The sequence below is a fragment of the Rhinichthys klamathensis genome, unplaced genomic scaffold (assembly GCF_029890125.1).
Source record: "Rhinichthys klamathensis goyatoka isolate OS25496 unplaced genomic scaffold, OSU_Roscu_1.1 h1tg000180l_1, whole genome shotgun sequence".
Classification (NCBI taxonomy): Eukaryota; Metazoa; Chordata; class Actinopteri; order Cypriniformes; family Leuciscidae; genus Rhinichthys; species Rhinichthys klamathensis.
In genome coordinates this window covers 2,721,450-2,735,900 of record NW_026606708.1, presented here as the reverse complement: position 1 = coordinate 2,735,900, position 14,451 = coordinate 2,721,450, and the positions used below count along the sequence as shown (strand labels likewise).

General features: G+C 38.0%; 2 protein-coding genes across 3 annotated transcripts; both read left to right on the top strand.

Annotated features, from left to right (window-relative positions):
- Positions 1-531: 531 nt before the first annotated feature.
- mkrn4 (makorin, ring finger protein, 4) lies at positions 532-3,746 on the top strand. Of its 2 annotated transcripts, none has more exons than XM_056261028.1 (8): positions 532-633; positions 1,479-1,610; positions 1,688-1,968; positions 2,051-2,160; positions 2,278-2,507; positions 2,583-2,693; positions 2,783-2,900; positions 2,993-3,746. In XM_056261028.1, the coding sequence occupies exons 1-8, from the start codon at positions 536-538 to the stop codon at positions 3,110-3,112; spliced, it is 1,200 nt and encodes a 399-aa protein (XP_056117003.1). In that variant the 5' UTR covers positions 532-535; the 3' UTR covers positions 3,113-3,746. The 2 variants fall into 2 exon arrangements, with proteins under 2 accessions (XP_056117003.1, XP_056117004.1); XM_056261029.1 differs by lacking the exon at positions 532-633 and adding an exon at positions 889-1,061.
- Positions 3,747-4,054: 308 nt separating this feature from the next.
- On the top strand, positions 4,055-8,755 carry fance (FA complementation group E). Its single transcript, XM_056261132.1, has 10 exons — positions 4,055-4,370; positions 4,590-5,142; positions 5,589-5,633; positions 5,712-5,768; positions 5,858-6,001; positions 7,549-7,672; positions 7,774-7,849; positions 7,969-8,035; positions 8,112-8,237; positions 8,511-8,755. The coding sequence occupies exons 1-10, from the start codon at positions 4,168-4,170 to the stop codon at positions 8,610-8,612; spliced, it is 1,497 nt and encodes a 498-aa protein (XP_056117107.1). The 5' UTR covers positions 4,055-4,167; the 3' UTR covers positions 8,613-8,755.
- The last annotated feature ends 5,696 nt before the right edge of the window (positions 8,756-14,451 follow it).

Below are 14,451 nucleotides of genomic sequence, written 5' to 3'. Positions count from 1 at the left end.
TTTAACCTTTAATTTATGGATTATTAAACATTTAATGAGAAACAATTGGTGTCAATGAATAATCCTTTAATTAGAGACCAAATGTCCCATTTTATTCGGTACAATCTTATATTTTACAATTTACTTTCTTTACGTACATAGGCCTACTGCAAGGCATCGTAACGAATCGTTTTTTTTTATTAATCGATTCAACCACTTCATAAACGGGTTTGAACTACTGAATAGTGGTATCACTCTGAATGATTCGGACTGAATCGGTCCTTGCGGTACTCGAGTGATATTGAACTGAGAACCGACTTACCAGAGCTGAGATATATAGAATTATGTATAAGCTATATAAAATTTGAATTATATCCATAATAAAAGTTAATAGGAAAAAGTATCTCGTGCGTGATGTCGCTCAATTGACTTTCTGAACCCTTGCTGTTTAAATGGAATTGATTCGGACCATCACTAAAGCATCACGTTTGAGATGCGTCCCTGTCCATCACACGTCCAAATGGGAAGGCCCCGCCCAACAATTATAAAAGTGTGTATGTCATTAGCTATTCATCAGACAAAGAGGGACAGGCGCAAGATGGAAAGCGACGCACAATCATCCAAGGGCTCAGGAAACAACAGTGCAGTTTGTAGGTGGGTATATTCATCAGCCCCAAGTATTTGCACTAGTGTGCAGATCTGTGGTATGGTTTGCTACAGTACCTCCATGCAAACAATTATAATAAAAATATATCAAGAAAAAAAAATGCAATACTAATTGTTAATTTAAATTTGAATGAATTCTGAGATCAAGCCTCATTTGTTTAAATGTCAGCTGGCGAAGTCGGGGTTTTTTCTTTTTCTTTTTTTCTATAGAAAAGACACGGACGTCCCTGGTTGGCCAGCGCGCGTTCTGCGTGACGTGGGTCTCCTGCGCTTCACTCTCGCCAACTCTTCTATCCGTTTACTCGCTCCGACAACTGAATAAATCAGTTTTTGTAGGCTTTAAAAATGGATCGGTATCGCATACCTTATAGACATTTGAGAAAAAACAGCTCAAATGTCGAAAGAGAAGTTTGCAGGTAGTTTTGTGGTTTAGACTGGATGAAAAGTTCGTTTTTAGCTCCGATCATCTGTTTGAAAGAGTGACTTTTCCTGCTTTAACGTTTCTCGGCGCTGATGTTTACATCCGGTTAAGGCAGCGAGCGATTTAACTTCTAGTAGAAAGAGTAGTTCTGTTACAAACTATTACAAATATACTTTTGTACTGACACGTAGAAGGAAAGAGACCGTTGTAAGATTTAAGTTAACGTTACTGAACGTGTAAAGACCAACAGTTGAGTTTACGTTTAGTGCCGTAGTCAATAACAACACGAACGATCGAGGGCTCAAAACGACTCCATTGTTTCCCCTTTTGCTTTTTTAATTAAATGCTGCTGCTTTTCGAGAATTTGTGAAACATGTGTGCTGCAGTTGTCAACAAATGTTGTGTTTTGCAGGCAGTTCATCAATGGATCTTGTCGCTATGGTCCGAGCTGTTACTATCTCCACGAGTTTCCTACAGTACCGTCATTCCAGGTTCATTGTAGGTACTTCCAGAAAGGTGGCTGCTGGTTTGGTGATCGATGCAGGTAAGCAGCCAGCTGGCCTTTTTTCATATACTGTATATAAGAACAGCAGGATACAAGTTTCATCCTTCAAATTGCAGGTATCTCCATGTTCCGCAAGGGGGTGAGGGCTCTTCAGGGAGCAACAGACGTGGTTCAGCTCCTGCCGTTTTCCCCTCTGCGCTCGCAGGCCGTTCTCTGCCTTATCGCCGGGGATCTGAGCCCTTTCTTCCTCCTCAAGGAGCCTACAGCCTGAATCGGAGGGGTTCTGAGCCCCTGGTCACAAGTATGAGTGTGCTGCAGCAGAATTTTGAACGCTTGACCACAGGAATTGCTGAGGAGGAAGAGTTCGGGGCTGTGGAGGATGTACCTCACTGGCAGGGTATTACTGTTTATCCAGGTGTTTCTTTGAAATTGCACATCACATTTTCCTTGTATGGTTTTAATTATGTTGTCCTCTTCAGGTGCATCGAGACCGCTGCAACAAAACGGTGCTAGTGCTACACACTCCATTTCTTCACATAACAGCTCAGCTGCCTTTGTTCCTGGTGCAGCACCTGCTGAAGTCCAAAAAGTAATCATATCTAAAGCTAAAACACAGGTCACCAAGCCGATGCATTTCCTGGAGCTCGTAGACAATGCTTTTTGGGTTTCATTAGGCTGGGTTTAATGAAGTGTTATTGGATTATAGGTGACCAGTTCAACTTTGCCAGAGAGACCAGATCAGGGTGGTGCTGCAGTTTCAATGGAGCAGCGACATTCAGGGGATGTGGCTTGTGGCATCTGCATGGACAAGATTTCTGAGAAGACCACCGCTCAGGAACGGCGTTATGGCATCCTACCCAACTGCAATCATGCTTTCTGCATCAGCTGCATCGTTACCTGGAGAAAAACGAAGGACTTCCAGGAGGATGTCATCAAGTTAGTTTAGTCTCACTCCCATTCTCCCTTTTTCTTGTATATGTAGATTAACTAAATGTTTTATATAAATAACAGGGGCTGCCCACAATGCAGAGTGAAATCCTCCTTTTACGTTCCCAGCAAGCACTGGGTCTGTGATGAGGAGGAAAAGGCATCGTTGATAGCCTCTTTCAAAGAAAGAAGCAGGTTCGAATGGTTCACATTCATGCTGTCAAGTCTTCTGTAATGGTTTATTTGGCCCTTTACATTGATTCTGGAATTCTGTTCATCTCTAGCAAATTAAAGTGCACTTTCTTCATGCGTCACGGATGCTGCCCCTTTAAAACGGAGTGCATCTACAGTCATGACATGCCGCCTAATCACATCCACCGTCGCAGGCGCTCGACACCCAGGGTAACTGTCTTTTTAATTTATGGAAAAATGTCTGCTATGCTGTCTTGCCGTGCTATATTGAACATCAGTTAGTCATTTTATTCTGTTTTTAGGACACAGCTGATATGTTGGAGGATTTGGGGATTGATGGCCTCCAAATTTGGAGCTACATTTTTGCCCTAACTCTGTTGGATGAAGATGATGATGACTTTCTGGATTTTCTTGATGACTAAGGACCTTCTAGAGTCATGTATATGTTGGCTCAGCCTTGAGTGAGCTCTACTTATCTTCTGCACTGAAACGTAATTGTCCCTTTTTAGGGTTGGTTTCACTTTAGCTACCCCTACATGTTTGGCTAATTGTTTAGCCGTGTAGACTTAGTATGTGTGTTTCTGTATGAGTGTGAAAGTCTTTTGCCTTTAGTTTAAGGAGGTTGGTGAAAAGGTTTGAATGCTCAGATCTCACATTGAGTCTGTATCTTCAGGTTTAGTTGGGGAAGGGACTATGGCAAAAAAGTTGAGGAAAAAAGTTAAAATTGAACGCATGGTCACTTATTTCAGCTAGCTTTTTCACTTGTTGATCTAATACTTCATCTGTGCTGCTTCCGGATTTCCGCACCCTCTTTGTTTGATACCTTTTGTATGAAATCAGATTTTAATATTTTGTGTACTTCCTAGTTTATATTATTGCCAGTATTCTTCCAAACACTAAGTGTGCAACCTGTCAGCAGGCTTCTGATGTACTGTTCTCTTCAGCAGTGTTAACAGGTTATACCAAGTCTTGATGTCATATTTTATGACTTTTAGTACATGTTTGTATTCATTCAAAGAAAAGTGAAAATAAAAAATTGTTCCACTGTTTGCCTCACTTGATCCTCTCCTTTTTTTTTGTGTGCTGCCAGTCATGTAGCAACGAAGGTGGGAGGACACATTAGACTGGTTTTAACCTGTATTCTAACAACTCCATTTTTAAACGGTTAAGATTGTGCACCTTGACAAATGGTATCAGTTTTGCTTTCATTGAGAATTGAAGTCCTTGCTTTATTGTAATTCACCTCCAAACCTACAGGTGTCGCCAGTGTACAATAAGTGCTTGTTTAGAGCCACAAAGAACTCATTCGAAACATTTTACACATTAGTGGCTGCATGAGCTTTCAGCAGTGTTATGATCCACCATTGTTTAAAACTAGTTTGTACCATATGTTTCTGCTGTATCTGGGACCGCTACGACTTTAGTTTTAAAAATGATAGTAGCAAGCTTCGTCGGTGACGTGTGATTAAGTCCAGTGATGGATCTGAAAGCTCTAATGCGGCGTTTTGACGGACGGTCCCGGTTGTTGGTTCACGCTCTGCATTTAGGAGTTACCGGGGCGAATAATGCGCAGACAGTTTTCAATAAACAGCGCAGATGTGATCCAGATTTCACCCTTACTCCGTTTTTAGAGACTTTGTGCCAGCAGGAAGCGTCTGTGCGCGCGGACGCACTCGTTCTGTAAGTAACGTAGAGTAAACTGTCGGCTCGACTGTTTTGCTGTTATAAATGTTAAGATCAGAAAATAACGTGGTTTTCCACTTTCTGTAAATAAATGCCTATCAAAATGTTCACTTATAAAAAAAAATGTGCACACATAAATATTCATACATTTGCACTTGTCAACAAAAGAGTTGATTATACAATCGTTTTTTGTTTTGTTTTTCGTTTGTTTTACAGGAGACCTTTGGTGTGCTTGTTTTCTGAAGGCTTTCAGCGAAATCTGCTTTGCTTTCTGCATCTGATTCACCCCGGACTTCCTAAAGACAGTGTTCTCCATCTGCTTCACTGTCTGACTCGGGATGACAGGGAAAATCAGTGGGCTTGTGCTTTAATCAAGCAGCTGCAAAGAGATATTGAGGGCACTAGGGAAGGGACCCTCCTCACCTCAAACTGTACAGAGACACTAGAGAGTCTCTGTGCGAGATTCAGGAATGCTAATGCGAAGGGAAGATGGGCCTCTTGTTTTGAGGGGCTTAAAACAGAGGGTAAAGAGACCGACGTGTCTGTGAAAAAAAGGAAAAGTGACAACATGGATCATGATGGAAATGCCCAGGAAAATCATCAGAGTAAAAGGGTAAAGGTGGATTTCTCTCCAAGTAAAGAAGAGAGGTTGACTGAAGAGGAGAAACATAAAATGAGAACAACACAGCAGAACCAGAGTGCTGCCTCTGTATCACAGGCTCATTCTGATCTGTTGGGGTCTTCAAAAAACCTGCCAGACAACATGAAGGTAAATTGAAGTGCAGTTAAACTGATATTTAATTTAAAGTACATTATTAAAATCTCGGTAACGCTTTACAATAAGGTCTCCATCTGAGTTAATCCATCAACTAACATGAACTAACAATGAGCAATATGTTGTTACAGCATTTATTAACTTTTGTTAGTGTTATTTATTAAAAATGTTCATGTTAGTTCAAAGTGCATTAACTAAAGTTAACAGATACTACATATAACCTTAAAACGTTTTAGTAAATGTTGAAAAATAAATATGAACTAATTTTAATAAATGCTGTAGATAAATGCTGTTCATTTTTAGTAAGTAATGTTAACACATGAATCCTTATTGTGAAGTGTTACCATAATCTGCTCATGCATGAAAAAAAAAAAGATGGTTTCATGTTTTTGTGTCAGAATTAATGGACGAATTTCTAACATTTTGCATTCCATTTTTAGGCTGCCATTCCTGTGATTAAAGAATTACTGGATCCAGAGTCAGTGGTAAGAAATGTTTGTTTTTTGCAAATGTAACTGCTATAATTCATCCCATTTATATAATTTCAATTTTTTTCTTCACAGTGGGATGAGAGCTCTCTGTCCGCTCTGAAAGTATTTCATGAATGTGACTCCAATGAGGTTTGTGGTGTTTCAGTTGAAAATGAAATGCTTTTTGGATTAGTTACTCCATAAATGCATCAGTATAAATGAGTTGTATCTGATCACAGGTGGAGTTATTGTGTTCACTGCTGTGTTTGTCTGAAGCATCTGAACAGAGTTTACCTCAGTTCTGTAGCTGCCTGTTGGAGCTTTCTCCAGACCTCAGTCACAGCACTGCTTCTGCTGTGATCACACACCTGCTGCTCGACAAGGTCAGTACCTTCATTTGCCATAGGTAAACGATCTTACAATGATTTTAATCATAATTTTGAGACTCAGAACATCAACAGGTGAGTAATATATACACGTAAATATTTTTGTGATATCACAAAATAGATATACTATAGCCTAGGGGTGGAACGGTACACAGAAGTCACGGTTCGGTTCATACCTCGGTTCAGACATCACGGTTCGGTACGATTTCGGTACAATGGAGTGAAAAGCAAAGCAAAAATGCAGAAGGCATTTTTATAAATGTCTTACGCCTTGTATTTTTTAAAATAAGTTTTATTAATAAAGGCATAGAACCAGTTTATTTGTAGTGCACTGACAGTAGTTTTATATAATTAGTTTATTAATTAAATTATTAAAAAGACGAAAAGATCTTGAGATATGTTTGGTAATTGTACCTGAATGAATTTAAAATTAATTTGCTATTTCAGATCAAGATATTTGTTTTCCTTCATTTTAATTAACTAACTTTATTCTCATCTGAATTATAAATAATTGATTTCCGTATAAAATAATACTACCATAAAAACTTTTGTTAACAGTTGTAGGTTACAGTTTGACAAGAGTTTAGAGTGTGACAAAAGCACAATGTTGTGTTTTATTGCGAGTGTACACAAATATAAGTAAACAATTTGCAGTTTTAATGATGTCCTGTATGAAAAAAATGACGGAGTATGTTTTTACGTTTCCACTGTTCGATCGCCCGTGCCTCTCTCACACACACACACACACACACACACTGTTCATCGCGCGATTCGCGCCCGCGCCTCTCTCTCTCGCACGCGCGCGCACACACACACACACACACACACACACACTGTTCATCGCGCGATTCGCGCCCGCGCCTCTCTCTCTCGCGCGCGCGCGCGCGTGCACACACACACACACACACACACACTGTTCATCGCGCGATTCGCGCCCGCGCCTCTCTCTCTCTCGCACGCGCGCGCACACACACACACACACACACTGTTCGATCGCGCCTCTCTCTCTCTCGCACACACACACACACACACACACTGTTCGATCGCGCCTCTCTCTCTCGCGCACACAGACACACACACACACACACACTCCTGCATTGCAATCTTGATCGCAGCCTGTTCATTGCTGCGTTCACAGTCACACCAAAAGCGAATAGAGCGAAATTTATCGCTATTTAAGAGCTTTTTTTTATTTGTACCGTGTATTCTGCGTGCAAATTCGTGCACCGAACCGTGACGCCCGTACCGTTTCGGTTCAATACGAATACATGTACCGTTCCACGTGTGTGCGTGCATGCGTACAGCATTGGTAAAAAACAAAAACAATTATGAATAAAATTATTACTTTGCAATACATTAAAAAATCTTACCCCCAAAACTTTGGTTGTTTGTTTCCTTTTATGGTTTGCACAGAAATATAATAATAATATAATTTGTAGGTGTTATGATTTAAATACTTTTTTTTCATATTGATACTTTAATATTTGATAATTGCCAGAATAAAAGCTCAGTCGCACTTATATTTATGTATTTCTCTGTCTCAGATTGTGTCCCTTGCAGAAGCTGCCTCTCGTTGTTTGGTAACAGTCGTAACGTCTCTTTGCACTCGTTACCCCAGACCGACCTGCCAGGCGCTGATAGACCCAATTTTACGGAAGGGACAAACTGGTATGATTTTGTATTTTTTTTTAATCTGCATATCAAAGTTAGCATGCATTTTGTTTGTTTCAGACCTTTTTCATTTAACACTAATTGTATGTTTTCTTTAGGAAGCGCCCAGGCAGAGTTACTCTGTAGACTGGTAGAGGACTGCCTTGAGCCACATCACAGACTTCTTGTATTTCGGTCAGTCTGAATCTTACGATTTAACTGTCAGAAAGAAATTGCTGGAATATACCATGTTTGAGTAACTTAACAGGTTGACAGAGTTTTACTAACCATAGAAATTTGCATTCAAATCTTAGGACAATACTTGGAGTGTCCTGGGATGAGGGTGTGTTATTAGTCATCCATGCATTGCTGGATTCAAAGGTACTTCAGAAATCTCTTTTGAATCTTAAAGGATGGTTTAGTCCTATCTTAATGGTTTCTGTTGTAATGCTCACAGCTTGATCTGAGTGAAGAGGATTTCTCTCTCTTCACCGACCAGCTTTGCAGACAGTCTCCACATTTTAGCAAATCTATGAAGTTTGCCAAGATGTTGCTGAGTGTCTTGACCAAATATCAGTCACATGTGAGTATAACTGTAATATATGGAATAAATAAATAAATTTTTGAAAAACACCTGACCATAGCCTTCAACCACAATATTTTTAAGTATAATTTTATGGTCCTCCTCGGCATCATTAATACTAAGAAACCTAATTATTCTCCATACACAAATTACTGAGGCATATGATATTAACTAATAAACATCACAACACTAAATATCTACATGTTAAAATGATTTTTTTTTAAAGCTAGTGTAAAACTGCTAATTAATAAGGTTTTTCTTTTTTCGTTTCAGGTGAATCCTTCATGCCACCATACACTTTCCAGTTGCCTGTCTTTCAATGAAACCTTCCTCAAGAAATCATTGCAGGCTGCATTAAAACGGATTTCTCTTTGAAACATATTATTCTCATTTTAAATGACACTTGACTTTCTTGTGATCTGATTGTATTATTTTGTAAATATATTTTGTAAATGTAATAAAAACGTATACATACTGTATAGTTGTATTAAAACTATAAAGTTGTATTATTTTTTTGGATAAAAATATAAATTTGCAATGGGTTAATATCAATATTTAATTTTCAAATGATTTATTAAACTTCATAATTATTTTCAATTAAATCTGAATTTGTATTATTTAAATGCTTTGTACTGGAGATATTTGAATGATTAAAGATACATTATTGTGATATACGTTTAATATATATATATATATATATATATATATATATATATAATATCTATGAAAATATATTCGTTTCCATCATACTCATTTTAGTACATTTATTGTTATTGTCAAATGGCGAACAGACTCATTCGACACTTTACAAAATAATAGTTTGTGAAATGTAAAGTTTTCTCTTATGGATATACCCAGAGCCATATAGAGTGAGAGTTGCGACAACTCCATTGACTCCAATGGAACGTTTTTTTACAGCAATGGCGGCTCGCGGAGCCTCTCAATAGTTCCCGGAAGTAGCAGCAGCGCGGTAGAGTTACAGCAGAACAGACGGTTTGTGATGCACTTTTAAAAGGTAAGACGTTTAAAGAATAAGATTGTATATTATCAGTACATCTGAATCAAATTAACTTGTAACTTTAACTGTATTAAAGCATGCTAGTTGATTATTGCTCTCTAAATTAGTAGTTTTAGGGGACGTTATCAGGTAAAATAAAGGTAATTGGATAAAGTTAATACCGCATAACAAACCACGAACAGCATATTAATGTTTAAACCCGTTCTATTAATGCATGTTTATCCTTTGTTGTGTAATAAGAGGGAAATACTTCTAAACAGAGGTTAAATATAATAAAACAATGGGGACATTGGGGAGTGTGATAGTTGTAATTGATAAAATGAGAATATCGGTTTCATTCCATAAATGTGCAATAACGGGAAAAATCCTTACTTTAGATTTCATATTTGAGTAAGGAAAAACGTATGGTTGGCGTTTTTTATTCATTGTGTTTCTGTTGACTATTACCTGTCTATATTATGATTTAGCTCAGCTGATTTGTATTGATGGGAAAGGGAGATGGAAGTTTATAAGTAAGATTAAAAAACTTGCTTAAAACGGCAGCAAGCCGTGTTCTAGATCAAATCACACTAGGCTAAATGGGGTATTATAAATACCATAACTGTATTATATACTAACTCCTATATATAATTTATCCCGTTTTTGTTTCCTTTATCTCTTTCAACACAAGAAGCACAAAGAGGATTCGGTGGATCCTGAAGACACCTGCACTGACGCTGTACCCTCATCAGTCTCAGCTCCTTGGATTTTGCAAGACTTTACTTGCTCCTTATTTTTAATAAACATTAAACTTCCCAGTGTTGGTCTTTGTGGAAAAAGTGCAGATACACCTAAGTATCAGCACAAAATGTTTAGTTCTATTTAGATTGCTCCTGACTTGAGCATATTTTCTGTGTCTGACAGTACAAGAACAACATAGAGGAAATGCCAGACAACATGCTTGACGTGCAGTTTATTAGACATTTATAAATCCCATTGTGCTAATTCAGTGCAAAAGTGTGTATATATATATATATATATATATAGGTCATTGACAAATAAACAAATAAATGTTTTTTTAAATCTTTTCAAAACTGATGTAATGTAAATTTTTGTGTCATGAACAATGTATTTGAACAAGTTTCAGCTGTGAACATTTCTAAGTGTTTAAATTCACCTGAAAGTGTACCAACCTACCCATACTTGAAAGCAGTTTTTATCAGTATTTGATAGAGATCTACAAGGATCATTATGGCTCCTCTGGACAATGCATTATCATGCACACTGCAATTACCATAATAAGAGAGCCATGTTTGCAGTTGTGCCCCCCTGACATACAAATTGCTAGACAAAAGGTTTTCAATTATCAGCTATAAATCTACTGAAACGTATAAAATTTGTTTATATGAAAGGTTAAAATGATGCCATAGAATTTCATTTAAAACACCATTTAAATTAGTATTTTAGTCTGTTCATTTGTGCGGACAGTTGCACAACCTGACATTTTGGGGGGGTTAAAACATAAAATATGTATTATCTAAATGTACTAAAAATGAATTTAAACTAAATAGGTTTTATAGATTAAAGTGATGTATGTCATGAATTTATCAAATTATGTTAAGGAAATAATGTACTTGGACACTTAGGAAATAATGTATGTGTGTGTGTGTATAATCATGTTTTGTTTTAAAATGAAATATATTATGTATTCATTTATATAGTAATAAGTGCATAAGCATTGTAAACATTACGATGAATGCAATTTTACATTTTACTTGTTTGCAATGGCTTCACCTGTTTCCTGCAAGTCACCTGTCCTTGTGAAACCATAGTGAACATTACATGATAACCCTTAAATAACATTCAAGTTTAAGAACACAAAAATACTTCAAAACAACTGCAAAACGGTCTTTAACCAAGGTAAAGTTAGCCAGAAAACATGTTAACAAAGGCAGGCAACACTGGTTGACCACAATAAACATTAAATATCAGCAGATATTTATCTTTTAAAAACAATATTGCTGTAACTACATACACATACTACATCCAAATGTCAATGTATTATATACATATTGTAAACCAACGCATTTATTGACTACAAACTAACAAAAATCACAGTTCAGCTCTCTACCTCCATCGATTTGAATTGGCGCCGAAGCTCTTCCTGGAACTATCTGAGGTCTACGCGAATCACGTGACAACCAAGCTTTTAGAACTTCCGTTGTCGCAACTCTCTCTCTATATGGCTCTGGATATACCCAGAGCCGAGAGGGGGGGGGGGGGGGGGGGGGGGGGGGGGGGGGGGGGGGCACAACTGCAAACATGGCTCTCTTATTATGGTAATTGCAGTGTGCATGATAATGCATTGTCCAGAGGAGCCATAATGATCCTTTTAGATCTCTATCAAATACTGGTAATTGCTTTAAAGTTATGGGTAGGTTGGTACACTTTCAGGTGAATTTAAACACTTAGAAATGTTCACAACTGAAACTTGTTCAAATACATTGTTCATGACACAAAAATATACATTACATCAGTTTTGAAAAGATTTTAGACTTTGTTTATTTGTCAATGACGTATACACTTTTGCACTGAATTAGCACAATGGGATTTATAAATGTCAAATAAACTGCACGTCAAGCATGTTGTCTGGCCTTTCCTCTATGTTGTCAGACACAGAAAATATGCTCAAGTCAGGAGCAATCTAAATAGAACTTGTGTGCTAATCATACTTAGGTGTATCTGCACTTTTCCACAAAGACCAACACTGGGAAGTTTAATGTTTATTAAAAATAGGGAGCAAGTAAAGTCTTGCAAAATCCAAGGAGCTGAGATTGATGAGGGTACAGCGTCAGTGCAGGTGTCTTCAAGATCCACCGAATCCTCTTTGTGCTTCTTGTGTTGAAAGAGATAAAGGAAACAAAAACGGGATAAATTATATATAGGAGTTAGTATATAATACAGTTATGGTATTTATAATACCCCATTTAGCCTAGTGTGATTTGATCTAGAACACGGCTTGCTGCCGTTTTAAGCATGTTTTTTAATCTTACTTATAAACTTCCATCTCCCTTTCCCATCAATACAAATCAGCTGAGCTAAATCATAATATAGACAGGTAACGTTAGTAGTCAAAAGAAACACAATGAATAAAAAACGCCAACCATACGTTTTTCCTTACTCAAATATGAAATCTAAAATAAGGATTTTCCCCCGTTATTGCACATTAAATATGGATTGAAACCGATATTCTCATTTTATCAATTACAACTATCACACTCCCCAATGTTATATTTAACCTCTGTTTAGAAGTATTTCCCTCTTATTACACAACAAAGGATAAACATGCATTAATAGAACGGGTTTAAAACATTAATATGCTGTTCGTGGATTGTTATGCGGTACTAACTTTATCCAATGACCTTTATTTTACCTGATAACGTCCCCTAAAACTACTAATTTAGAGAGCAATAATCAACTAGCATGCTTTAATACAGTTAAAGTTACAAGTTAATTTGATTCAGATGTACTGATAATATACAATCTTATTCTTTAAACGTCTTACCTTTTAAAAGTGCATCACAAACGGTCTGTTCTGCTGTAGCTCTACCGCGCTGCTGCTACTTCCGGGAACTATTGAGAGGCTCCGCGAGCCGCCATTGCTGTAAAAAACCGTTCCATTGGAGTCAATGGAGTTGTCGCAACTCTCACTCTATATGGCTCTGGATATACCAAAGCCCGTGTCGGTACACGATCCGTTCCATCTGCACGATCCGTTCTACGCATGCGCGTAATTACGTAGTAGAAGACGTCACGGTTTTCCTACACTATCGGTACCACGCATGCGTGGATGAAACACTTTACGGCCAGGCGGCACAACTTGCGGCATACCGGTATTTGTGTAACATAGACATTCAATGTTTGTGTAACTTTAGTTGTATTTTGTTTAACATTTCACAGCGGGTCTATTTTGATGTTTTTAAATGTAGCTTACGCTGCATTACGATGTGTTTACGTGGTTGCCAATCCAAAATAATAAAGGAGTTGTGACTGTGAGTTATGAACATACATGATCAGTTTCCCCCACTCTCCTTTGCGATTCATTGCTGTATGGTATTAGGCTTAACTGACTTAACTTGCCGTGTTTTGGTCTGAGGTCAGTATTGTCAGATGGTTTGGTGTCATTTTTTTTGATTAAAATTTAATTATTAAATTAAATAAATTATTAATTTATAATCGGCTATTAGTTACCTTTTAAGTTGAGTAATTTTGTATTAGTATGGGTCTATATAGGCTAATATATATCTATATAATCTAAATGCGGAAAATAATCTCTTTAATGTTGTTTACAAAGACAATAAAGGAACATAATATGCATTTCTGCCTAGACTATCTGCACTTACGTGAAAAAAGAACTACAAACAAGTCTGGGGAAACGTTATAGAGTATTTCAAACTGACAATGGAAATGACTTGAAAGAAGCATGTGTACACACAGAAGTGACATGGGACCAGTGGTGGACAGTAGTAAAGTACACTTTTTGAGTATCTTTATTTATCTTTATAAACACACACACACACACACACACACACACACACACACACACACACACACACACACACACACACACACACACACACACACACACACACACACACACACACACACACACACACACACACACACACACACACACACACACACACACACACACACACACACACACACACACACACACACACACACACACACACACACACACACACACACACACACACTTTAACAGCTCTCAGTCCACTTCAGACGAACACTCTTTCCGCTGTAACAGCTCAGTCACTTCAGACGAACACTCTTTCCGCTGTAACAGCTCTCAGTCCACTTCAGACGAACACTCTTTCCGCTGTAACAGCTCAGTCACTTCAGACGAACACTCTTTCCGCTGTAACAGCTCAGTCACTTCAGACGAACACTCTTTCCGCTGTAACAGCTCTCAGTCCACTTCAGACGAACACTCTTTCCGCTGTAACAGCTCTCAGTCCACTTCAGACGAACACTCTTTCCGCTGTAACAGCTCTCAGTCACTACAGACGAACACTCTTTCCGCTGTAACAGCTCAGTCCACTTCAGACGAACACTCTTTCCGCTGTAACAGCTCTCAGTCCACTTCAGACGAACACTCTTTCCGCTGTAACAGCTCTCAGTCCACTACAGACGAAC